The sequence below is a fragment of the Homarus americanus genome, unplaced genomic scaffold (assembly GCF_018991925.1).
Source record: "Homarus americanus isolate GMGI-L3 unplaced genomic scaffold, GMGI_Hamer_2.0 scaffold20465, whole genome shotgun sequence".
Lineage (NCBI taxonomy): Eukaryota > Metazoa > Arthropoda > Malacostraca > Decapoda > Nephropidae > Homarus > Homarus americanus.
In genome coordinates, this window is record NW_024756914.1 from 8,961,604 (window position 1) to 8,989,038 (window position 27,435).

General features: G+C 39.1%; 1 protein-coding gene across 2 annotated transcripts; it reads left to right on the plus strand.

The window, feature by feature from the left end:
• The first annotated feature begins 771 nt into the window (after nt 1–771).
• On the plus strand, nt 772–27,435 carry LOC121857129 (cleavage stimulation factor subunit 2 tau variant-like). 2 transcript variants are annotated; one of them, XM_042353016.1, is made up of 11 exons: nt 772–940; nt 7,931–8,009; nt 8,809–8,978; nt 9,316–9,533; nt 10,604–10,889; nt 12,422–12,578; nt 12,878–12,910; nt 20,333–20,467; nt 24,713–24,909; nt 26,069–26,190; nt 26,890–27,435. In XM_042353016.1, exons 1-11 carry the CDS (start codon nt 892–894, stop codon nt 27,004–27,006), a joined length of 1,563 nt encoding a protein of 520 aa, XP_042208950.1. In that variant the 5' UTR covers nt 772–891; the 3' UTR covers nt 27,007–27,435. The 2 variants fall into 2 exon arrangements, with proteins under 2 accessions (XP_042208950.1, XP_042208951.1); XM_042353017.1 differs by lacking the exon at nt 12,878–12,910.

Sequence of the window (27,435 nt, forward strand, 5' to 3'; positions counted from 1 at the left end):
AAAAGTAAACCAAACAAAGCATTTGATGAATTGTGATAATAAGTTCGGCATTTTCCCCAATAACTTTAGGTTAGCATATTCGCTTCGTATGGACAATATAAATTACTAAGGAATTATTTATTGACCTTATTTGGAACATGAAATGGTTTTTTATTAATATATAACTATGAATATTTTCTTGTATGACAATTGAATCGTTTTACAGTTACTGGGACTTGACTTGTTCACATACACTAAACTTCCATTAGTCTCCTGACAACATATAAAACACCCATACCCAACTAACCTATTGTATATATATGTCGGACTATTAATATGTTTAATATTTTAAAATTAAGTTACATCCGTAGGAATAGTTGATTTGTGACTAAGATTAAAATTTTAAGTGAAGGACGCCAAAACATTATTCAATTAATGTTTAATAAATACTACGAACGAGTATGGTTTCGGGGTCTTCTATATACAGGCGGTAATAAATAATATAAATTTGATGAAAATTAACAAAATGTATCTATAAGTATTATGGTAACTTATTTATAGGCTTAAATAGTATAAGTCACAATTTAAAAATTCATTTGGCAGCTTTGTGATAAAAATGTTACACAACTTGTATTTCGGAAAAGGCCCTTCAGTTAAATATGCTTACTATTTACCATTATTTATATAACTATACTGGTTATACATATGCTGAATTAATATGAACTTATATGAAAGTTTAGAGAAGAAAATACCAAAATAATGTTGGGTAGTGTGTTTCAACATGGGCCAGGTGGTGGAGGATGGGAAGCAGCGTCGTGATGGTGGTGTTGTCTTGACGCACCAGACCAGTCGTTCCTACCACACATTTTTTGGCCTTCTTTGCCTTTACTTGACATCACTCGTAATTCCAAAATGAGTGAGACAAGTGCAGTTGTCGAGAAATCTCTTCGTTCAGTCTTCGGTTGGTCTTGGTATATTTTTATCAGTTAATAATGACTAAGTAGAAGGGGGGAGCGTGACGAAGCCGCGACCTGTGTCCTTAACTGTTAAGCCTTCTTAAACCTGGTGTGGCTCTTGGTGATTGGTTCTGGACAGATTGTTTCTTGGTTTTGGCTGTTAAACTGTTCCGTGCAGGGAACGATTCCTTTCGTGTAATAAACTTGGGTTGTAGAGAGGGCAGGAAGGTGCTGGGGTCTGCCCGCTACATGCAGTACTTTGATGTTTATTATGTCAATTCACAATACAAGTTTAAAACATACATGGCGCACGTTTACAGACATAATACTCACTGCAGGTATACAAACTGTACAGTGTACATAGTACAGGTGTGAAATGTAAACTAAAAGTACAGTGTATGCACACCAGGGAAGCGATGTACACTAGGTATGCTATTTACACACTGGCCATACAATGTACACAGTCCAGGTATACAATACTGTATACACAGTCCAGGTATACAATATACACAGTCCAGGTATACAATATACACAGTCCAGGTATACAATATACACAGTCCAGGTATACAATGTACACAGTACAGGTGTACAGTGTACACAAGCGTGTAAACAATATACAGATAAGGTATACTATGTGCACATACTACATGTATACAATATAGACACTAACTGCAATATACAGACACTAGCTATACAATGTCCAGTAGCTAAAACAACAATCTGTGCAGGTGGGGGTCGATATGCTCCGAAATTTTACGTGTGACTAGTGACAGCCCTCGTATACCACAATTTATCGTCCATGGTCTCATATTGTTTCCCACAAAGTATGCACAGATAATTGTTTTAGCTACTGTACATACACAGTACAGGTATACAATATACAGATACAAAGTATACAATGCACATGGACAGTACAGGTATACAATATACAGATACAAAGTATACAATGCACATGGACAGTACAGGTATACAATATGCAGACATAAGGTATACAGTGTACACACTACAGGTGTGCAAGTATAATCTACACAGACAGTATGGTATGGGTATACAATGTACACTGCAAATACCAGTAGGTTATGTACACAGTTGTCAGATATACAATGTACACTGCAGGTACTAGTAACAAAGGTGGCAGGTAACAACCATAATATATGCAGGCTATCTCTAAAGACCTCATTTGTCCCTGAACTATCAACCTTAGGACATTTCTTAACTCCTGAAAATGCCCAAAAGTGCATAAGGAAAATGCTTCTCGGGTAATTATGGATTTAACCGGCGTAAATACACGAGACACCTTTGTTTACAATGGGCAAGCCTGGGATCTTCTCAAAGTACTGCATCATTCATAAAGTGAACCAACTAACCAAAGATCCTAAAGTTATTCATATAGTTTGTAAAGGAAGACAAGGTGAGTGTTATATTACCTCACTGTTTGTGCTGTTGGTAGAGTGTTTTGGTTGGATCACCTCAGACCAGTAACTACTACATGTAATCATTGAAAGCTGGGAGGAAGACAATGTAAGTGATGCTTGATGAGAATGGTCTGGTCTCAGCACCAACTTGGGGAAGTTTTTTCAGTGGAAGATAAAAGCTTCCTTACCTTGAGGGAAATTACAAAATGTGTATGAGGAATACGATCTGTGTAATATCAGGAAATTAATTTTATTTCAGAGGAATAAAATAGAATATAATTTAGTAATTTAGGTTAGGTTTAGTAGGTTGGTTTTCTTCATTTTATAGATGATAAATTATAGAATGTATCCCTGAAAATTTTTTTTTCAACAAACAAACCTCATCAATCTCAGACAGAAGAGTTACAAATTGTACAGTGGAGTTTTGATAATTCGCAAAATACATATTCATGTTCTTAAATTCGTGGGCACCTCTATTACTAATACTTCTTTTTAAATTTTGTGGTCAAATATTCATAAATTGGGTCCATGTGGTTGCTACTGCAGTGTTTATCTACATAAGAAACCATAATAGTTGTAGAAATATTGTTTTAATGCTGTAATGTAAATGATAAATAAAGAGAATATATAAAACTATTCATTAAGAAAAATGAAGAGTGGGAATTGTATTCTCTGTGGAAGGTAGGAAGTCATGAGGGTGGGTAGCTAGACTGCAGAAAATTCTCTCCTTCTGCTGTTGGAGAGCTACATTATCCTGCGACCCCTATGATGTACAGTATGCAATTTCACTATAATTCCCATATTATTTAGTTTCATTAGGTGTTGGGATAATAAAACATTATTGTAAAAGAAACCCACACTCAACCCCAGATGAGATATTGTCATATTAAATTCCCAGTTCATTGTTTACTTTGACATACAGCTGACCAGCCAGCCAGCTTGTGCCCATGTCTGTTTCCATGCTGGTGAATTGGTGTCACCCAGAGGATGATTTTGAGAATGAAAAGAGCTGTTTATATATATTTTTTTATGTATTATGTACGATATTTAGTGTTTATTAAAGCAGTTTTGGAACAGTTTATGCGTATTTTTTGGCCTCTGGAATCAACCTAATTATATCCATTTAAATCAGTTAAACTATACAGTAATTCGTGATGTCTTTTTGTAGCTACTTAACCTGCGAATTATCATGTCTCTACTGTACTGTACAGTGAAATTACACAAAATGTATTTCTCCTGCATTTTTTGTTACTTAAGGTAAGAAAACTTTTATCTTTGGAAAATTCTTAGAAGATTATCCTGGAGACTGTATTATTTTCAACAGGTTCTTCACAACTATGGTTGGTAATGCAATGTAGTACAGTATGTTAGGAGTGTTTATGTATAGGATTTACTGTATATCCATGACACTTTTAACAAGTCTTTTTACTGGACTGTACATGGTTACAAGAGAAGAGAAGGGAAAGAAAACTATATTGTACATAGCTATTTTGAGAAAGATTTGGAAAGAAGTGTATCAAAGATGAAGATGGGTGTGCAGTACAGTGTTGTTGATATTTGGATGTGAAGCTGGTCTCTGGACACAAGTAAAACAAGCAACAGGAATGACGTGTTTGAGGACATTATTTGGGTGAATATCATGCAGGCAATAGGAGATGGCTGAGACTAATTGCACAGAAAAATTGCAACACAATTTCTTTTGCAGTAATAAATAATTTAATGAATCTCCAGAAACCTAACCTGACCTCAAGCGAGAGACAATGTGACTAGATTTTTCCATTCAATAAGCCACGGTGAAAAGACCATCTTGACATTTGCATAAACATATTACAGCTCAGAGGTGAGAGAGATAAGAGGAAGAGAACAAGTCCAAGAAGAACATGGAATGATTTTGGGGAGAAGGATGGATGCCCAGGATGAATGTGAATTATAGGAGAGCCTGACAACAAGTGGTTCATGGGGCTGTTGACTCATTAAGAGGAAGTGGATGACGGTAAACGTATAGAGAGTTAGTGTTTACTTTTGGTTGTGGCCGTGATGCAAGGTAGTGAGAGGGCCAGCAACACTAACATAAGAACATCAGAATGGAGGAAACTGCTGTGGGCATATTGGGCAGTCCCGTTTACACCCAACCCCTATTGCTCATATAAGCATCCAACCTATGTTTGAAGCTATCCAGCGTATTCCACTCGTCCACTACTCTGATTCCAAACTAATGTTTACCTATTTCGCGTCTAAATCTAAATTTGTCTAATTTAAAACCATTGTTGCGAGTTCGCTCCTGGTTGGATACCCAGTAGTTTGAGTACCTTTGTAATGTCCCCTCTTTTTAGCCCTAACTTCTATTTATACACCTCTATCATATCGCCCCTCACTCTACGTCTCTTGAGGGAGTGCAAATTAAAATGCTTTAACCTGTCTCTGTACTCAAGGTCCCTAATGCCCAGGATTAGTCTTGTCATTCTCCTCTGAATTCTTTCCAAAGATTCTATATCCATTCTGTAATACGGTGACCAGAATTGAACTGCGTCATCCAAGTGAGGTCACAAGCGCAAGATATAGTTTAGGATGACCTCGCTAGTCTTGTAACTAACACTCCTTTGTATGAACCCAAGTACTTTATTAGCCTTGTTTCAAGCAAATACACATTGTTTACTTGGCTTAAGATTCTTACTTATCATTACTCCTAAATCTTTCTCATTCGGATTTCTCAATAACATCGTTGTTCATCTGGTATCTGGTTTCCCTGTTTACATCTCCAATACTGAGTACTTTACATTTGTCCACATTGAATTTCATCTGCCATTTTTCAGACCATTCGAAAAATTCTTTTAGATCTTCCTGTAGTTTGCGGAATCCTCGTCAGATTTAATTTCATGCCCTATTTTAGTGTCGTCAGCAAATTTACTTATGTTGCTGTCTACTCCGATATCTATGTCGTTTATGTATATAATAAATAATAATGGTCCAAGTACTGAGCCTTGGGGAACTCCACTCGTGACGTTGCTCCAATGGGATTTAGTGCCGTTAATGCTCACTCGCTGTTTCCTGTCCTGTAACCACGCCCTTATCCATTTTAGAATGTCTTCTTCAATGCCATGAGCCTCCACTTTTCTTATTAGTCTTTCGTGGGGGACTCTGTCAAAGGCTTTGCTAAAGTCGAGATATACCACATCATAATTGTGTCCCTCGTCCACTGATTTGAAAACAGATGAAAAGAATGTTAATAGATTAGTTAGACATGAATGCCTGCTTGTGAAGCCATGTTGGGATCAACTTGTGCTTCTCCAGGTGATTTCGAATAGAGTTTGAAATGATTGCTTCCAGTAATTTGTCTACAATTGATGTTAGACTGATTGGACGGTAGTTAGAGGATAGTGATCAATCTCCCTTCTTGAAAATCGGTATTACATTCGCTATCCTCCAGGATTCTGGTACTACACCCGTTTTTAAGGACATGTTAAACAACTTTTCTAAGGGCATACTAAGCTCTTCCTTACATTCCTTTAATACTCTGGCAAATATCTCATCGGGACCTGGTGACTTATTAGGCTTTTGTTTGTCTATTTGCTTACTAACATCGTTACTAGTCACTACTATCTCGCTTAATTTATTTTCTTCACTATCTCTGTATAGAGTCTGTGCCTCGGGTATCATGTTTAAATTTTCGGTGGTGAAAACTGTTCAAAAATATTTATTCAGATTATCGCTCATTTCTCCGTCGTTATCAGCTAGCTCACCTGTATCTGACTGTATTGGTCCAATCTTTTCTCGTGTTTTAGTTTGATACATTTGATAGAATCCCTTGGGGTTTGACTTCGCCTCCCTTGCTAGCTTCAGTTAATTATTCCCCTTTGCTTTTCTTATCTCGGTCTTATCCCTACCTGCCAATACCTTATAATAATCTCGGAGGTAAACTTCACCACAATTTATTTTCCTACCTATAGCCTTCCTTTGTCCAATAATATTCTTTAAATAATTAATTATCCATTTAGGATCATTGTTGTTTGATCTGAGTTTTCTGTATGGTATGTTCTGCCTTTGTGCATGAAGTGGAACTCGTCAACCTCAGATCTCGTGATCATATCATCCTCAACCGTCAGGTCTCCAGGTATGGTGAGGTTGCCTTCAGTGGGTACATGACCTCATGTGAGGTCGTGTAATTCACCCCCAAGTGTGATACCCCTTCTCTCAGCTGCCTCTTCAAACTATCAAAGTTTGCCCTTCTGAAATCTGGGACTTAAGTGGAATTTTTCTTGCGGCTGCCCTGAAATTCTAAATGGAATTAATTTCTTTGTGATAGCTGTTAGCAAGTTCGTTCCCTACCTCGACATTACTAATGAGATTTTCTCTGTTTGACAGAACTAAATCGAGTATATTATTACCCCGGGTGGGTTCGGTTATATGTTGGCTTCGGAAACAGTCCTGGATTGTTTCAAGAAAATCCTCTGATTCTGAGTTACCCGTAAGGTCAATCTAATCTATTTGGTTAAAGTTAAAGTCGCCTACTATACAGACTTTGCTATGTATGGAAGCCCTGCGCATTTCATCCCAAATAAGTCGCTCATTATCTCTTATCAAGATTAGGAGGTCTATATATTACTCTTGTGATTAATTTTTCCCTACCATCGATTAATTCTATCCAAATTGTTTCTGTATTCCGCTTGGTTTTTATTTCCTTATTTATTTCACACTTCAGATTATCCCTTACATAGATTGCTACTCCGCCTCCTTTCCTAATCTACCTTTTGATATGGAATAATTTGTAATCTGCAATTTGGTATTCGACAGGTAACTCACGTGAGTCTAGGTTTATCCATGTTTCGGTGAGTGCTATTATATAGATTTTTTCGGTACATACCAAAGCCCTGATTTCATCCATTTTGTTTCTCATACTTCTACAGATGAGAGGGCCTTCAACACTAACATACAGATGAGAGGGCCAGCAACACTTAACATACAGATGAGAGGGCCAGCAACACTTAACATACAGATGAGAGGGCCAGCAACACTAACATACAGATGAGAGGGCCAACAACACTAATATACAGATGAGAGGGCCAGCAACACTAACATACAGATGAGAGGGCCAGCAACACTTAACATACAGATGAGAGGGCCAGCAACACTAACATACAGATGAGAGGGCCAACAACACTAATATACAGATGAGAGGGCCAGCAACACTAACATACAGATGAGAGGGAGGGAGAGGGCCAGCAACACTAACATACAGATGAGAGGGCCAGCAACACTTAACATACAGATGAGAGGGCCAGCAACACTTAACATACAGATGAGAGGGCCAGCAACACTAACATACAGATGAGAGGGCCAGCAACACTTAACATGCAGATGAGAGGGCCAGCAACACTAACATACAGATGAGAGGGCCAGCAACACTAACATACAGATGAGAGGGCCAGCAACACTAACATACAGATGAGAGGGCCAGCAACACTAATATGGAGAACTGGTTGATAGAATACTGTGTAGTGTAGCTATAATTGAAAGTGTTTTGGATATTTATAAGTATATACAGTATGTTCATGTTTAATAATCATTTTATTCTCCCAACAGTTGGCAACATTCCCTATGAAGCAACAGAAGAGAAGCTTCGGGACATATTCAGCCAGGCTGGTCCTGTGTTGTCCTTCAAGTAAGTGATTCTGTCTTGTGAAACTTGTACTCTACTGTACTTGTGTCTCAAAAATTATTGTACAAAACAGGTTGAAAATTTAGCAGGTCCAAATTTTTTACATAGTACTGTAGTACTAAATATTTTGATGATCTTTTTTGAAAATAATTTAAGTTCTGTACAATATAAACAAGCTGTTAATTATAGACCGGTATTGTACTGGTTTCATAAAGTGTTCTAGAAAAATGAGATAATGGTGTTGAAATTAATGTTTATTCTGTGCTGTACGCAACACGACGTCACTGTTTAAGGTTTTTGGTGCAAGCTAAATAATATAGTAATTTCTCCAAGTAAGGGTAGTGAGTTTATTGAGTTTACTGTACAGACAAAGGTAGATAAGTAAGTGATTCTGTCTTGTGAAACTTGTACTCTACTGTACTTGTGTCTCAAAAATTATTGTACAAAACAGGTTGAAAATTTAGCAGGTCCAAATTTTTTACATAGTACTGTAGTACTAAATATTTTGATGATCTTTTTTGAAAATAATTTAAGTTCTGTACAATATAAACAAGCTGTTAATTATAGACCGGTATTGTACTGGTTTCATAAAGTGTTCTAGAAAAATGAGATAATGGTGTTGAAATTAATGTTTATTCTGTGCTGTACGCAACACGACGTCACTGTTTAAGGTTTTTGGTGCAAGCTAAATAATATAGTAATTTCTCCAAGTAAGGGTAGTGAGTTTATTGAGTTTACTGTACAGACAAAGGTAGATAATAATTAACTAAACATTACATCAGTATTTCTCAAAATGTTTCAGACTTATGTATGACCGTGAGTCTGGCAAACCAAAAGGCTATGGCTTCTGTGAATATAAGGACCAAGAAACAGCTCTATCTGCTATGCGCAATCTCAACGGATATGAAATTGGTGGACGACCTTTACGTGTTGACAATGCCTGCACTGAGAAGTCTAGAATGGAGATGCAAAGTGAGTTGTTTATTATTATTATGTTATTATTTTTTGTTATTACTGTTATTGTTGTTGGTGTTATTATTATTACTAATGCTACTGTATTATTATTAAAATAATTATTGTTACTATTTTTATTGTTAGTATAGTGTCACTTAAATCATGAATTCAATATTAGGAAATATGTGTGAGATGATTCTACTTGTTGTTTCAGCCATTTTGTGCCATTTTTATTCACCTCTGCATTTTCCTCCAATTTTTCAGGCTTTTTTTTTCACATGATCCAGCCACATAAACAGTGAGAGAAAGAGATGAGAGATATACCAACTGTAAATTAATGTTTGGTTATGTTCAGGTTTAATGATGGGTCCTGTGGTTGAATCTCCCTATGGCCCTGACGTTGAGCCAAACAAAGCCCCAGAAGCCATCAGTAACGCAGTGGCCTCTCTCCCCCCGGAACAAATGTACGAGCTGATGCGACAGATGAAGCTGTGTGTCCGTAACAACCCCAGTGAGGCTCGCACCATGCTCATGAACAACCCTCAGCTGGCCTATGCTTTACTCCAAGCTCAGGTAATATATAAGTTCTTTGTGCACAATAAGGAGCAGGTCAGAGTAAACCATCTGTGTTAAAATATCAGCATAGAACAAATGTAGTGATAAATCATATCTTAACTAATGTAGACAAAGAAAATATTATTATTTTTTTTTATTACTTGGACCCAAGTTATCAAAATCAGAATTTCTCACACACTGGTCATCTCTCTGGTACTGTAATGTGGCTCATATAAAATACAGCTGAAATTCCATTACCTGTATTTTACATAAATGATTGGGATATATGCAACCATACAAACTGTAGTTCATGACTTATTGTGCTATATGTTTGGTATCATTTGTTTCTGTTTCGTACAAAACAAAGTAATAATGAAGACTTCATTCAAAAGCTGATTTTATCTTTGACTTCAACCTTTTATGATAAATATTTAAAAAAAATCTAACATCGTCTCTGAAGTGCTAATGCCTTGAAATCGTTTACATTTTGATAGTAGTACAGATATTTAACATTATTTTAGAAAATAACAGATCTGTTTACCTATTGTGTACATATTTAGTTGGAATAACTGGACAGCTACGTGAGCATTTTCTTTGAACCAATCAGCTATTTTTATAGAGGAGGGGCGTGGCTTATGGACCAGGTTAGCATGGAAATACTATAGTAATGCTGAGTGAGTGGTGCTGCCACATTGGCAGGTTCATTGCTAGTATTTTCCATTTCATTATTAATCCAGTACAATAGATTTTTTTCAGAGGAAAACATTATTTATTGACATAAGACTTATTTCTAAAATATAAAAAAAAGCAACCAAGAATTGGTCACTGTCTGTGTCAATATGTTCTTCAAGAAGATGGGTTACCTTCACCCTGTCTACTGCCACCCTCACTTCACTTTACCCACTGTCACCCACTCACCCTTAACCTCATCCTATATTGCCCACACCTGCCTCATCCCACCCATTCCCTGCTATTCGCGCCCACTTACGCCCTCAGGATTAAATCATAGGACATGTTGGGGTATTATTGGTACTATTTTTAATATTTAAGTTCTCTGTGTTATTGAAGTTCTTGATTAACTCTTCCAGGTAGTTATGAGGATTATCGACCCCAAAACAGCCGTTCAGATACTCCATGGAGGGCGAGAGGCGGTTGAACCGTTAATGCCTACGGGAACAGTACCTCCACCAACCTCAATTCCTCCACCAACCTCCGCTCCACCAACCCTCAATGGTGGACTCCCCGTCCCCACCAGTGGACCTCCACCACCCTCCAACTTACCCACTCGTTATCCTCCACCAATGACAGGTGGGCCTGGTAACTTTCAGGGTCCACCCCCTGGACCACCACCAACACGAGGACCTCCTTTCCCAGGTAGATACTGTACACAGTAACTGAGAATTTTTTTCCTTTACCCTGCTAGCTCAACATTCTCACATACCACAGTGATCATTGTAGCACTGTTTTCCCAGGTAAGGAATGTACACCCAATCCAAATAATGTTTTACACTACTTATGGTGAAGACAATTGTTGTGCTTGAATATGTACATGGGAAGATTAGAGTACTGTAGCTATAAATGAGGCTTTACAGTATTTGGTTTATAAGTACAGGGTGTTCCTGACTTACGAACACCCGGCGATACAAATGAGGTTCTATATGGTCAATTGTTTTAAGAATCCATCATAGGTACAACTGGTTTGTAGTACAGCATGCCCTTAAAATTCATGGGGGTTTTGGTCTCAAAATGGCCACGAATTGCCAAATTGGCGAATATCATTTGCTGGCTGGGGGTGGGGGGTAAATTTTTACTCGTATGCAAGGAAATGTTTAATCCCTTTATGTGTTTGCCCTTAGTTGCCCTTAGTTGTTGAGAGAGCAGAGTAGCACAGACGCGAGACAGACAAGTGTTTATCCCGGACTGAGGCGGAGTGAGCGCACATGGCCCAGCCACCTGGGACAAGAGAGACACCTTGCGGGATGCCATAAAACTCGTGGTCTCAGCTGCGAAAATGTTGCCAACTTTAAAACTGTTGTTTTTTACTTATAAACTATTTTTCTGCCCTCATCATGGCTCCCAAATGCAAGTCTGATGCAAGTGATAGTAGTGCATCCAAGAAAAGGAAAACACTTACAATGGAAGTGAAAGTTGATGTAATTAAAAGTTCTGAAAAAAAGCAAAACACCCTCAGTCATTGATAAAGTGTTGGGCTTCAGTCTTTCATTGATCGGAACAATTTTGAACAACAAATATAAACTTTTTGAACTTGTAATAGGATCTAGACCAATACACTCAACTGTGATCACAAAACAAAGATTGTTAGTGATCTGGGTGGAAGATCAAAATTAATGGCATTTGCTTATAAGTCTAGCCTTGATTCAGTTTCATCCTAATAAAGCCTCTGTCTCTACATGCCAGCCATCCCCAGGTTTCAATGTATGTGTTTTGTCATTAAATTTTTTATTTTCTCTTATATTAAGTGATTCTAGTTGTATAAAAGGACTCAGGCTATGATATAGTACACATAGGGTATGAGTTCCGCCTTTTGTACATTTCCGACTTAAGAACGTTCTCAGGAATGGAACTCGTTCGTAACCCGAGGACCCCCTGTATGTAGATACAAAGTGAATTAGGTATGGATATTGTGTACTTCCTGGCTGTGGTCCTATGTGTTGCCACACCCATGTATAAATACAAGGATTATTCCAATCCTTTATAAATGGGCGAGTAAACATTTTTTTACAGTGAATGATGTTTATTATGTCGTGGGTGGTGACTTTACTAAGTCTACTGTGTCATGGACAAAGTTAATAATAGACTAGAAGATACAGAGGAGTTAAATTGAGTAAGGGTTTACAATGTACAGTAGTGCAATATTGTAATGTACAAAATGTCTTTACCTACAGTAAGTGGTGACTTTGACATGCGGCAGCTGGGAGGGGCACCGAGGGGACCACCACCTCAAGGTAACGACCAAGACATGCGACTACCTCCGCCTGGCATGACGGGTCCCCCTCCACCCCACGATAACTATGGCGGGCAACACCATGACTTTGACAGCAGGTAAAGAGAGGCAGCTGTCCTGTAATACTTGGTTAATATGCTTCTCTTGCCAGCTGTAATTATTGTACTCTTGGAGCATTTTCATTTATTTTAAATCTAATGAATTATTAAACATTGAGTTTGTTAATGACATGTTAAAACAAAGTTGATGTTAACAACTCACTCAGATGTAGAAGCTATTGTAGAATGACACATAATCTATTGTCATAAAAATATCATGGAGCAGCACTTTGTAGCTTCGTTAGGCATATTTGGCTGGACATTTTTATAGTAACCTCACGCTTTTTTTCATGTTCAAGCCGACAATCAAAGGAATCAGAAGGCAACGATAGGTATGACAGATTAACCGCATATATTTTTGTCTGTTTTATTTGTCAACATTTTTATTTCTTTCAACCCTACTTATGCTTTAGAGAATTATGGCTTGTTAACTTCTCAGATTATTAACAGTTTAGAGTTGACTGTGACTAACATTACTTTAGTGTGATAGTTTAGAAGGGTTGTGTAGACTTGTATTATCTTATACTTTTATGGGATAATATGTATTATACAGCACTAGTTTTTAAGGCTTAGTTTACATATACTGCACAGTATTTTACTGTCCAACCTTCTTGTTTGCAACAGCTTTGAATAGGAATTATTTTTATTGGCCGCTACAGTACCAAGTTTTAGCCAGTTATTTTTAGTTTAAACTTGTGGAATGTTAACAGAGAATATTAACAAGAGTGAGCATGCACGTCCCTCAGTTCCCTTCTTCCTCTTACTAAACAATCTTGAGGAACCTCAATCTTATCTCTGTCAACAAGCTGTCAGGTTATAGCTTGTAGACCTGTTCTTGTATTCATGTGAAGGTAAATTTATTTTAGGTCATACTTGAATAAACTTGGTGTACAGTTGCCTGCACTTATACCTGGTACAGTAGCTGGTGTGTTTTGTGAGATGTGGCAACTCTGTGTTTGTTTACATCATATTAAAACTCCTGGAATGGCCTTAAAGAACCTCGCAATAGTAGCCAGACTAAGGATGCTAGATAAACTTTCCTTAGTTTCCTCATATCACAAAATCCTCCAGCCACTGTACCAGGTATAAGTGTAGGCAGCTGTACATTCGTTCTTGCTCTGTGGGTCAGATATTGAAAGGTTACATGGATGGTCTCTCTCTCTTACCTGTTATCTTTCTCCTTTCCCACATTTGCATGGGGTGACTCAAAGAAAACAGAAACATCTTCAAAGGGAGAAAAGCTAGTGGAATAGTTTAGAAAGGACTGACAGGAAGGGTGTAAAAAAGTCAGTATATGACAAGAGTTTTTCTCTGTAAAATAACTGATGGTATGGGACCAAGTGCTCCATTAATGGTAATTTATAACATCGCTTGAACTAGCCCGGTGGTGCTCTGGATGTGGTCTTACTCCATTTCACCCATCATTGTTAAGTCTTCTTGCACCTAACTTTGTCTGACATTATTTTACCTTACCTTACCTAACCTTACTTCACCTATCTTTGTTAAGTCTACTGACACCTTTTCATCACACTGGCCCCATGAGCCAACACACACACACACACACACTCACTATAGTGCATTTTTTCTCACCTGAGAAAAGATGCCCCGTGCCTTCCCCAAGAGTTACAGCTGATTGGCTGTTGCAAACCTGTTCAGTTTTGTCCTGAAGTAATGATGTATTTCTAAATGAGTTTATTCATAATCGTTGGGATGACCGTTTCTGACGAGAAAGATATTTAGCTAAATTATATAAAGATAAATACATTCATTATTTCAAACATAAGCACATAGGAAGTTTATCAGAAGTACTATACATGAAATAACTGTTAAACTCTGGTAGCAAATTCACGCTTTCAGAGGACGCATTTAATATATACTTATTTTTACCCACAATAAGGCATACTAAGACAAATTACGTATCAGTTATACTACATTATGCAAAAACAAATTTTTTAAAGATCAGAATCACATTGAAATATTACACAATCGTTAGCAGAGGCGGGAAAAATATGAAGTTGTTCGCATTCATATTTCCCGCCTACGTGCTTATGTTTGAAATAATGTCTGAGTGTTGGTAGAGTGTGAGGCTTATGTCTGAGTGTTGGTAGAGTGTGAGGCTTATGTCTGAGTGTTGGTAGAGAGAGTGGAGCTTATGTCTGAGTGTTGGTAGAGAGAGTGGAGCTTATGTCTGAGTGTTGGTAGAGTGTGAGGCTTATGTCTGAGTGTTGGTAGAGAGAGTGGAGCTTATGTCTGAGTGTTGGTAGAGTGTGAGGCTTATGTCTGAGTGTTGGTAGAGAGAGTGGAGCTTATGTCTGAGTGCTGGTAAAGAGAGTGGAGCTTATGTCTGAGTGTTGGTAGAGAGAGTGGAGCTTATGTCTGAGTGTTGGTAGTGTGAGGCTTATGAGTGTTGGTTGTGCTTATGTCTGAGTGTTGGTAGTGTGAGGCTTATGTCTGAGTGTTGTAGTGTGAGGGCTTATATCTGAGTGTTGGTAGAGTGGGGCTTATATCTGAGTGTTGGTAGAGAGTGGGGCTTATGTCTGTTGGTAGAGAGTGGGCTTATGTCTGAGTGTTGGTAGAGTGGGGCTTATGTCTGAGTGTTGGTAGAGTGAGGCTTGTCTGAGTGTTGGTAGAGAGTGGGGCTTATATCTGAGTGTTGGTAGAGTGGGGCTTATGTCTTATGTCTGAGTGTTGGTAGAGAGTGGAGCTTATGTCTGAGTGTTGGTAGCTTATGTCTGTGTTGCTTATGTCTGAGTGTTGGTAGAGTGGAGCTTATGTCTTGTTGGTAGAGAGTGGGGCTTATGTCTGGTGTTGGTAGAGTGTGAGGCTTATGTCTGAGTGTTGGTTGAGTGTAAGGCTTATGTCTGAGTGTTGGTGGAGTGTGAGGCTTATGTCTGAGTGTTGGTAGAGAGTGGGGCTTATGTCTGAGTGTTGGTAGAGAGTGGGGCTTATATCTGAGTGTTGGTAGAGAGGGGCTTATATCTGAGTCTTATGTCTGAGTGTTGGTAGAGTGTGAGGCTTATGTGAGTCTGAGTGTTGGTAGAGAGTGGGGCTTATGTCTGAGTGTTGGTAGAGAGTGGGGCTTATATCTGTGTTGCTTAGCTTATGTCTGAGTGTTGGTAGAGAGTGGGGCTTATGTCTGAGTGTTGGTAGAGAGTGGGGCTTATGTCTTGAGTGTTGGTAGAGTGTGAGGCTTATTTCTGAGTCTGAGTGTTGGTAGAGAGAGTGGAGCTTATGTCTGAGTGTTGGTAGAGAGTGGGGCTTATGTCTGAGTGTTGGTAGAGAGTGGGGCTTATGTCTTGAGTGTTGGTAGAGTGTGAGGCTTATGTCTGAGTGTATTGTGAAGGGAGAGACTTGTTCCCTGTGAAAATATGGCCATATCAATGATGGTTGTGGTTGTTAAAACACCTCTCATTCTGGGGATATTAATTTTGTGTGTGTGTGCACAGGGTGGTGTAATGCACCTTTTTATAGCAGCATTATTTCCGTGTTAAGGTGCAGGCATTGCTTGCTCCCTCTCGCTTTCAGCTACTGCCACAGGCTAGCCCTTGTGGCGACCAGGGAAGCAACTTGCATAAGTCTTCCCCTGCCAGTACACAGTCTCTTCACCATCAAGACTCCTGCTGTGCTTCCTCGCAGCAACACACTGTAACTGGGTGCCTCGTGGGCCCAGGCTAGACCAGCAGGGGATCTCGGAACAGCAGTGGGCTCCAGAGGGACGGCGCATAGGCCAACTGGCATGTGAACACGTTCTGGAGCCTACCAACCATTGACCCGCTGCCTTGCGGATTAACATTGGTAGGTATAAGGCTACGGGAGTAAACACCGAACGAAAAATTTGCGGTGGAGACCCGCATCAGGCAGACATGCTTACAGAGCTCCAACAAAACCCCAACTGGTGTATAGGCAGAAGAGGTGACCACCATGGGTGCCCAACGACTACACCGGTGAATGAAGGCAATGCACGATGGACAGACTACTAAGGCGAAACCCAACAAACTGGGCTATCGGCAGTCCATTGCACCTCTCCCTCTTCCCAGTCGTTGCAACACTTACACCACTGGATCAGGAAAAGGGAGAGCCAAGATGTGTGGTTGCAGCCTGCGCTTCTGCCTCACCACATAAATCAACTCATGCACAGCCATCACCCAGCTCATCATACCTCTCTTCATCATCAAAGCCCCTATACCCCCAAAAGTCCTATGGCGTTGGGGACAGGCAGAGACGACTGCCAGGAGTCTCTAATTACAACTCTGCACATGGGCGGCACAGATAAGATGGTCATTTATGCACTGGGATCTAGGCAGCAGTGCAATCCAGTCCTGTCTATGCGACCAAGCAGGTTTTCCGAGGAGACACTCTGCACGCCCCACATGGGGAGGGGGTTGAAAAGGTGCCCTAAACATAGCCTGACTAAAAAACCAACCTGACTGGTCAACCGCACCCAATAAGGTCATCCTTATGCGGTCGAAAACACAATTAAAATCACAGATCCAAACAAAAACAAACTATACAACCTCTTATGGTCACTGCATGTAATGTCAGAACCCTTCCGGATACTGGCCCAAATAAGCGTCCTGAAAGAAGAACTGCTCTTTTGGCAAAAGAGCTGGCTCGGTATAACATCGACATAGCAGCCATTAGTGAGTCCCAGCTCCCAGACGAGGGTTGACTCACAGAACGGGGGTCTGGCTATATCTTCTTCTGGAAGGGTAAGCTTGCTGCGGAGAGAAACTGCATTTATGAAGTTGGCTTTGACATCTGCCAATGAATCCTACACAGGCTAACTGAAATGCCTCTTGGGATCAACAAGCGCCTCATGACGCTCCAAGTCCCACTGAATCACTCATGTCATGCCTCAGGGCATGATGGAATTCCATCCGAGGTGTATAAAGCAGGGGGACCTCTGCTTACCAGCCGTCTCCACACTCTCCTGGAGAATATATGGGAAAGGGAGGAATTCCTCCAAGCTCTTAAAGATGCTTCCATCTTCAATGTTTATAAGAACAAGGGAGTCCCATCAGACTCTGACAACTGCCGTGGATCTCGCTGCTGTCCGTAGCTGGCAAGATTATCGCCCGAGTCCTCCTAAACTGACTTCTTCCTGAGGCGGAAAACTTCCTCCCAGAATTTCAATGTGGCTTTAGACCATCACATGGCACCACTGACATGATCTTTGCTGCTCGCCAAATACAGGAAAAGTGCAGAGAACAACGTCGCGACCTGTACATGGCTTTCATCGACCTAACCAAGACCTTCGACTCGGTCAACAAGAAAGCCCTCTGGTGGACCCTCAGCCATTTTGGCTGCCCCCAAAATTCATGAATGGGAGTGTCCTGCACAATGGCACCCAGTCAGAGTTCTTCCCCATCCAAACAGGGGTTAAACAAGGATGTGTACTGGCACCAACTCTCTTTTCCATTTTCTTCGCTGCCTTCATTACATCGAGTACCGGATGAAGGGCCTTTTCAACAGAAGATGATTCCAGGCAATAACAAAGGTGTCAGCGGCTTCCATTACTGAACTTCAGTATTCAGACAACCTTACTCTTCTTGCTCACACTGAATGCGACCCACAGGAGATCCTGAATACCTACACAGATGCATATGCACACTTTGGCCTTGAGGTGAATGTTCATAAGACTCAGATTCTCTTTGAACTTGCCCCTGGTTCAGACACCCCTCCACCATCCATCCAACTTAACGGTACTACCCTTTCAAATGTTACCCACTTTCGCTATCTCCGCTCCCACCTGTATACCATCGCGGACATCGATGAAGAGATCCAACATCAGATCAGATGTGCATCTCAAGCCTTTGGAAGACTTTGAAACCGTGTCTTCAGCTGTAGGGAGCTGAAATTATCTACAAAATTATACGTATTACGAGCAGTGGTTCTCGCCACCCTGCCTATATGGCAGCGAGACCTGGGTTACATACAGGAGGCACCTCAAAGCACTTGAAAACTTTCACCAACGTAGTCTACTTTCCATTTTCGGAGTTCGCTGGGAAGACAAGAGAACAAATGCCAACATCCTCACTGACACCAATTGTAGGAGCATCGTGGCTACCATTATCCATGAACAACTACGCTGGACTGGCCATGTTACCCGCTTGGACGACAGTAGACTGCCAAAGCAGCTGCTTTACAGTCACCTAGCGAATAGTAAACATAGCGCTGGCGGGCAACTGAAAAGGTATAAGGATAGTCTTAAGACAAATCTGAAAAAGTGCCAAATGAGGAGTCGATTACTACTCATCGTAACGCTTGGAGGAGCACCACACGAAAGGGTGTCAATACTTTCGAATTAACCCTCCTGCAAACCGAGGCAGACATGCACCAACGCCGGAAAGACATTGCCACCGCCCCTCCTGCACTCGATGTAGCCCTCCACATGGGCAACATCTGTGAACAACTCTGCCGGTCCCGTATCGGCCTCTTTGGTCACCTCAAAACTCACCAATGAAGGCGACATCCCGAATAACTCATATCATTGTATCATAGCTGGATGATCATCATACTTGAATCCGAGTGACAGCAAAGTACTAGTAGTAGTAGTAGTGTGTGTGTGTGTGCGTGTGTGCGTGCGTGCGTGCGTGCGTGCGTGCGTGCAGTACCTCAGAGATGTTAGGTTTGACTCCTGACCCATTCACCTCATGTTCCAGACACAGCATCAGTGCCCCCAACTATGCTATAGTGCATTGGTTTATGTTTATTGGTACAGAGGTAACACGTGTGTGTGTCTCACCAATGTGTCAAGGGTTCGAGCCTCGGCCCGGACATACGTGAGAAGGGTGTTATCCAGTGTGACCCTCACTACTAAGCACCACAGGTTTCTCGGTTTCCCGTTTCCTGCAGTACTGACACTGGATAGACCAACTGCCAGACTGGCAAGTAAGCTGACACGTGGTGAAAATTATAAGAAAAAAGTACTCTAGTTCATGTGCTCTGATCCATTTTAAACAGATTTTTTTTAATGAAATTATAAATAATAATTAGGTGGCTATATTTCTCTTAATGGACATCTTTTGTTTGACTTAACCTTTGAAGACTTTGCCATTTTTAAGGGTATTTTTATTTCTATAGTGCAAGTATATAAGGCAAATGCTTCACTGTTGTGTAAATCAAACCAAGATGGACAATTGTTGAGCTGTTGTGAAGATGGGTGTTTGTTGTGGATCACCAGCATGTGTAGTGGAGCATGGCTGATAGTGGTGGGTCACATGAGTACAGGAGGTGGCTTGTGCAATGTGGGACTGCTGACTCAACCTTTTTTTGTATATTATCTTTATTATTGGACCAAACAACAGTCTCCTCATGTTTATCTTGAATGCATCATCTAGGAAGTAATGAATGATAATTTGTTAACCTTCTGAAAGTGTTGAAATTACTTTGGTAATTGTAAAACTAATCCAGTCTGAATTTCATTAAAAAAAATTTTTATACAGTACATTATAAACTTAGATTTTTAAAAAAATGGCTTAAATACGTTTGATTAATATATCAGTGTTTCCTGTTACTTGTTGTTAAAGCTACACATTATTGTTTGGTCCCATGACATTGTCATAGTTATCATTGTGATGTATGGACATAATTATGGTATAAATGATATTCTCTGTACAGTGTTACCATCATATGCTATAGTATGCTTAATTACCCTCATTTGGCCAGATGTACTGTATGGTAATGTTAAACAGTGTGTATCTGTTGTTTTGAACTGATGGACTAAACTGTTATGCATACATCTGCCGTTGCAGGTATCCCCGTGATCCTCGCTCTGACTTTGACCAGCGAGACCAGAGGACAGAACAGCGGGATCAGCGTTTCCGAGAACCCCCGCCGAGCCGTGAACCTCGAGAAAACTTTAACCGCAGTGACCCGAGAGATACCAGGTACACTTGGTGGTTAATCTGTTGAGGTGTTTGATCACACTAGATACATTGAATCATTCCATGGGGCCAAGAACAGTGCTATGCAGCTCCTACTCCTCCTACCCATGCATATTTTTTATTCTCTTTTCCACCTTCCTTTTCATAGTTCATCATTATTGTTTTTCTGTCTACTGTGATATAATTTAACCCCCAGGTTTGCCAGTCAGCCAAAACTGCTCTTGTTATTTTAATATACCCGGTATGCATTACTGACCACCTCCGAACACAAGGACAGCTAAAAATAGCCACAGGCGGTCACAGTCAAGGTCACTTTCCCTTTCTTGTCACTGGCAAATGGGGGGTGATGATAGCAGCTGTGTTTATTACTGGGGTATATTGTTCTTTTACGGTATGTTAGACTGGTTTATAATACATTTTTATTATTTTAATATACCGGTAATCTTCATTTTAATCCAGCTTCCCAAACGTAAGTTTCAGTATAAAATAATTCGTGGTAGGACCTTGTGAGTGGTTTACCATGTTTCCATCACCACTCTTGACACGCTAAACCGCAATATTTAAGAGGTAAGAATTTTATCTCTGGTGCTTAAGACGACCCCCTAACTTTGGGCTGATTTTTTTTTTGGTTCAAATTCCGTCTTGTAGGCCGAGATATACGGTATATACAGTGGTCCCTCGGTTAACGAACGGTTTGATTAACGAAATTTTGGTTAACGAATTATCTCCCATAAGGATCTTCAATTCGGTTAACGAACAAAACTTCGATTAACGAAATCCTTACGACAAACACGTTTTGTTGTGAGCATCAGCTGATCAGCTAGTCCGCCAATACAGTAATCGCTTCTAGGCTTACATTCGTTTCCAGTGGAGTAAATATCAATAAAGTTGTGCTCTTTAATATTTTTTGCATTTTTTATATTAAAATTATTAGTCATTTTAAAATTTAGTTAACATATTGATAATACAGTGACCCCTCCGTTAACGAACTCAATCCGTTCCAGAAGGTCGTTCGTTAACCGAAAAGTTCGTTAACCGAAACCATTGTTTTAATGGGTTTTTGGGTAATTGGTTCCAGCTCACCGAAAATTTCCTAAATTCAACAAAAATGGTAGAAAAGTTCACTTACTTTGAGGTGTGTATGTAGAAGGCTCCTGGACGATGATGATGATGATGGGATTTAGAATGGGGGTGGAGGAGAAGGAAAAAGAGAAGGCATTGGGGTGGAAGAGAAGTCACCCCATGGCGCCATTTCACCCATAAAATTTTAGCTCTCTTGGTGTAATTCAAGATTATTTTCTTTAAATAAACACTGCACTGCATTATATATTGTCAATATGTAAAATATATTTCAAAATGACCAATAATTTGCTTGGAAACACAGAAAAAAAGCGTTTAGTTGAAGAGAGTCTCAAGCAAGATGTTACCTCCAGTGAAAACAGAGAGAGGCTAACTCCTGTTTGCTGTGTTAAGAGGCTGGATGCCGCCCATTAAACTAGTCACTTTACCTTCAATTATGTTCAATAATTGTTAAAATTACAAAAAAAATTGAATATTAAACTTTTAAAATTATTGAATAGTATAAACTTCTTGATATTTACTAAAATAGTAAGGAATTTAAGCCCTAGAACCGATTAATGTATTGGCGGACTGATACTAAAGCTGGTTGCCCGGTCAGTGCAAGCAAAAACATGTTGAGGTCGGTTCGTAAGAACTTCGTTAACCGAATTTTTTTTCGTTAACCGAATTGAAGATCCTTATGGAAGGCAGTTCGTCAATCGAAATTACATTAACCGAGGTGTTCGTTAAACGAGGGGTCACTGTATATGCAGTACAGGGAACTAGTTTTTTGTGCACCCATCAGGAGCTTGACTTACCCGCCAAAGCGTCAGTTTAACTTTTTTTTGCAGTGGAGGAAACATCGTTTTTGCTGCTCTCTTGAATACAGAATATTTTTACATTTTTACATTAATATTTTTGGTCATTCTGAAATTTAGTAAACATATTGACAATATATAGCGCAGTGCCGTGTTGATTTAAATAAAATAATATTTAATTACAGCTAGTGAACTTAAAATTTTATTGGTGAAATTACTGCATCAAGCATGGGTCCAAAGAAAGGCGATTTCTCCTCCATTCCAACCGGGTTGGAGGAGAAGGGAAAAGAGAAGGAAGTGGGGATGGAGGAGAAATCGCCTTTCTTTGGACCCATGCTTGATGCATTAATTTCACCAATAAAATTTTAAGTTCACTAGGTGTAATTCAAGATTAATTTCTTTAAATCAACACAGCACTGCGCTTTACTGTATATTATCAATATGTTAACTGAAGTTCAGAATTACCAATAATTTCAATGAAAAATGCACAAAGATTCAAAACACCAGCAAAATAGATGCTCTCCACTGTTTTCAAAGCCCAACTGACGCCTTGTGACCGACTCACGCATCTGATGGGTGCACAACAAACTAGTTCCCTGTACTGCATATATTATCAATATGTTAACTAAATTTTAAAATGTCTAATAATTGTAATATAAAACAGGTCACTGACCCACATCGGGGCCTGGGGGGCGAAAATGTAAAAATAATAATAATAATAATAATAATAATAATAATAATAACAATAATAATAACATTAATAATAACAATAATAAAAAAGAACCACAAAGAAATACAAAATGAAAAAAAAAATCAAAAGTGGGGAACAATATATGTATGTTGTGTTGTCAATAGTAAGAGAAACAATTGAGACCCTGCAATTGTTTGTAAATGAGGCAGAAAGTCAGATCAGCAACCTGGGACTTGGTCACAATTTTTGTGATACCATGTGGCAGCAGGATCTACCATAGACAACACATTATGCTTCCAATATCTTCCCAGGCGGTAGTACCCCCCTGTTTGGTAGCTGCCTAATACCTTTTGTTGTGAGCTGATGCTCACAACAAAACATGATTTTCGTAAGGATTTCGTTAATCAAATTTTTTTTCGTTAACAGAATTGAAGAATCTTATGGAAGATAATTCGTTAACCGAGATTTCGTTAACTGAACCGTTCGTTAACCGCAGATGTATATATATATCTAAAAGTTTGGTGAAATAAATATATTTATAAAAAAACAAATGATCTATTGATATAAGTGTGAATTGAGCTTTGTGTTACAGCAAAGACAGTGTGGTATTTTCCACGATTCAAAACGACACATCTCACAGGCGCTGTATTTATATACACAAACACCACTGTGCATGTACAATATTGTTCATACTGTAAACAAAATAATGTATACTACTGTACTGTACTGTATGTACTGTACTCAATAGCAGACACTGTTCATTCAGCTGACTGTAATCACGTCTTAATATTTGCGATGGAGGTTAGGTGGCAGATTAGTGGGTCATGTTACTGACCTGATCTGATGCAATATCACATCACCCATTGTAGGGGTGGGGGATTAGTGGGTCTCATGACCTGAAGAGGTCTTGAATAAAGACAAAGGGTAAGGTGCTCCAGTGTTTCCCACCTACTAAATGTATAGAATATGTAGTAGTAATCATTTTTTACATTCTTAATACTGCTTTAACACTATTTTTGGCTGATTTTGTTCTGGTACAGTAATGTACAGCACTGCACAACACAAATTGTACACAAAAACAGCAGCTAGCGAGGGACTAACCTACAATGGCAGCAGAATATGAACTAAGCAATCCAAACAGCTTGGCCACCTACCCACGTGCCAGGTTGGAGGGTGATGCAATCCTTCGGAATGCCCTGAAATTTTATTCCCGGCTCCAGAAATGAATTTTTTTTAGATTTTCCATAATTCTTCTTGGAATTTTCAGAAAATGCACCTGATTTTCAACATCAGATTTTGTTCCCAAAACCGGAATTGAGAATTTTTCCCGAAAAATTTCGAGCAAATTCAATTCCAGCTATTGGAGAGTTCCGGTTATTAAGGAATTCTAGCTAATGGAGATTAAAACCATAATATTTTATTTTGCTTTCTGCTTTTGGATATTATACATACAAATTTAATACAGTTTATAGATTCATTATGAATGAAGTTTAATTGTACTGGAAAGTTATTTTTATGTCACCAATGAGATGATGAAGAAATGATAAATATAATGACATTTTTCACTCAGAAATCCCACTTATTATACTGTACAGGAGTGTTTGGGATTACTGTATAAAAGACTAGTGCTAAAGGTAGAAGTAAACAAATTTTGTTTCATTGTGAATTTTTTCATCTCAGGGAGCGAGACCGTGAGTCCCGAAGCTACCGTGACACTCGGGACAACAGGGACCAAAGAAGCAGCGAAACGCGTGAACAGCGCGACAATAGAGACCCCAGAGCTGGAGACAGAGACTACCGCAACAATCCTCCCAGCGATGCCCGGGACCCACGAGGGGCGCGCCCAACCTTCCCTCAGGATAAGGACTTCAGAAGCAGTGAGTCGTTAGGGTTGTCATATTGAAGCAAATTACTTGATTGTTAACAAAATATTGAAGTTGATAAGAAAGGATATAACGTGATATAAAGGAAAGCTGCAGTATTATTAATTTTTTAGGTTGAGAAATATACAGAATATTTTAAGGGAAATATTGAGAATGATAGATGAAGAGTGAGGGAGCATGAAGATGTGGAGTACATAATGTTCAGGCTTTAATGTGTGATTTGGATGGCACAGTATTTACTCCTTCACTACAGGGATGCCACTTTTCATATTTATTTAGGTAATGCTAGATAATTTTATTCATGCACAAGGGTTTCATGGGTTTAATGAAACAACATGTTGAATATGGACAACTTACACACTTAGGGATGATAAGAGTAAGGTGCGGGGGGACGATATTAGGACTATGGATTGATGTGCTGTGTAGTTTATTACCTGAAAAGGGTGATGAAACTACTGATTTATTTTAATGCTTAATCCTGTTTTCATTTGTCAGCCAAAATCGTCAATAAGCTTTGGGTTGGCTGCTCATCTGTAAAGTACACAGTCTCATGTCACTGTACAGTACAGTACTCACTTTGTGTGGGGAAGACTCCTGATGTTAGTTTTTTTTGTTTTTGTACTTATAAGCAAAGGGAATATTATCTGCCACACATTGAAATACACAAGTAACACATAACTTGAGAGGAAACATTTTTTAGCAGGTCATATAACTCAGATAAGAAACAGTTAATTATAAAAGAAAGTCTTGTGGTCAAGAGACGTTGTTGCTGTAGCATATCAGTGCTTCTCTGTATATTACTGTACTGTACAGGTGCACAACTTGAGCACCGAAAGAGCTGCAGTATTCACATTTGGTTTCTGAATTTAACATGATGCTTCATAAAGCCTCCACATTTTTAGGGTCAAAAGGTCATTGGTTAAGGTCACAGTTGTGAAAGTTTTATCCCTAGAGGGTAAAAAAAATTTAACTTCCAACGTGTATATAAAGTATATTACCACTTTATTGAAACAAATTGTCCTAAGTGTAATTATAATTTTTATCAGGGTAATTTTGCTGTTGATGCCACTGCATGTATCAGGGTGCTCCCATAATATGACATATGTTGTAATCCACTGACAATAGTTAAAATACATATTATCTTCACGAACAGGTGGAAACCCACCTCCTCCTCCCATTGGTGGACCCTCACAACCTCCTCCTCGAGGTGTTCCCCCACCTGCAACTGCTCCTGCTGCCCTTCCTGCCAGCCTAGCAGGACAAGATCAAGAGAAGGTTAGTAAAGTAGTGTCTTTATTCAGGTATTTTATTTTGTTATTATTTTGACAAAAATTAAGATGGTTGTATATATAAGAGGAGGGATGGTCTCTTTCATGCCATTCTCTCACTACACAATTTGTGACACTTCTCTATTCCTTCTGCAGCTATTAGCACTTCATTGTTAGTCTTGCTCTTCTTCCACTTATTACACCTTCACATTTAACACAACCCAGACAAAGTCACATCACCTCACATTACATTGTTTCAGGCAACTCAGAGAAGCAGGATAAAAATATTTTCAGTTAATTTTGTAAGTAAAAACTTATTCCCACATATGTTGACTGGGGTTATTTTAGATGTAATTTTCAGTATATAGAGAAAATAAAAATACATATTGAATGGCCATTGTTTCTTTACCTTATGTAACTGTTATCTTAAATGTAGTGGGATATCATATTTAAGTCTACTTGTCCCCTTATTAACTATAGATGTACTGTGTCCATAAAGTTGTCATTCAACGACTGGGTGATATAGACATAGATGTCAGCAGTGTGTTTTGCTCACCTCTATCCTTCTGAGTTTGTTTCTTGAACCATTTCCAATAGTTTATGTACTGTACAGATTATGTTTATAAAAGATGCTCTTAATGTCTAATGTTCCTTTTATTTAAAAATAACAATAAGTAACACTAACCTCCTTCCTCTGTTGTTCCAGGCCAGTTTGATCATGCAGGTGTTGCAGCTCTCTGATGAACAGATAAAGATGCTTCCACCAGAGCAGCGAGCCTCCATCCTGCAGCTGAAGGAGCAGATTCAGCGTTCTCAACATTAGATTTTAGAATAAGTTCTTATTATTTTAGTATTAAGAGATGGATCACAGCAAACTGCAATATCAGTTTATTTAAACTGGTATTATATCAGCCATTATTTGTACTGTATATTACTTTAACCATAAAATATTTCACAAATTCTAACTGTGATTTATGGTGCCAATATATTTTATTTTTAGGGGGGAGGGCCTGGTATGTTTTATTATTAGGGCATGGTATGGTTTTTCTTTTTTTGGGGGGGGGGTAAGCTCTTACAGGAAAATTGAATCATATTTTTTGTTTTGTTTTTGTCAGTTACAGACACTGGCGATGAACGTGTTCATCTGGGAGGGCTAAAGACATTATATGACAGCTTATTTTATTATATTAAGGAGACAGGAGAACTATTTGTAAACATTTGGAATTAAATACATCTACCGATTTGAATATTT

Coding starts and splice junctions, on each gene's coding strand:
- LOC121857129 (XM_042353016.1), top strand. CDS start 892: ATGAGTGAGACAAGTGCAGTTGTCGAGAAATCTCTTCGTTCAGTCTTC. Junction 8,979..9,315: donor GTCTAGAATGGAGATGCAAA/GTGAGTTGTTTA, acceptor GGTTATGTTCAG/GTTTAATGATGGGTCCTGTG. Junction 12,579..12,877: donor CACCATGACTTTGACAGCAG/GTAAAGAGAGGC, acceptor TTCATGTTCAAG/CCGACAATCAAAGGAATCAG.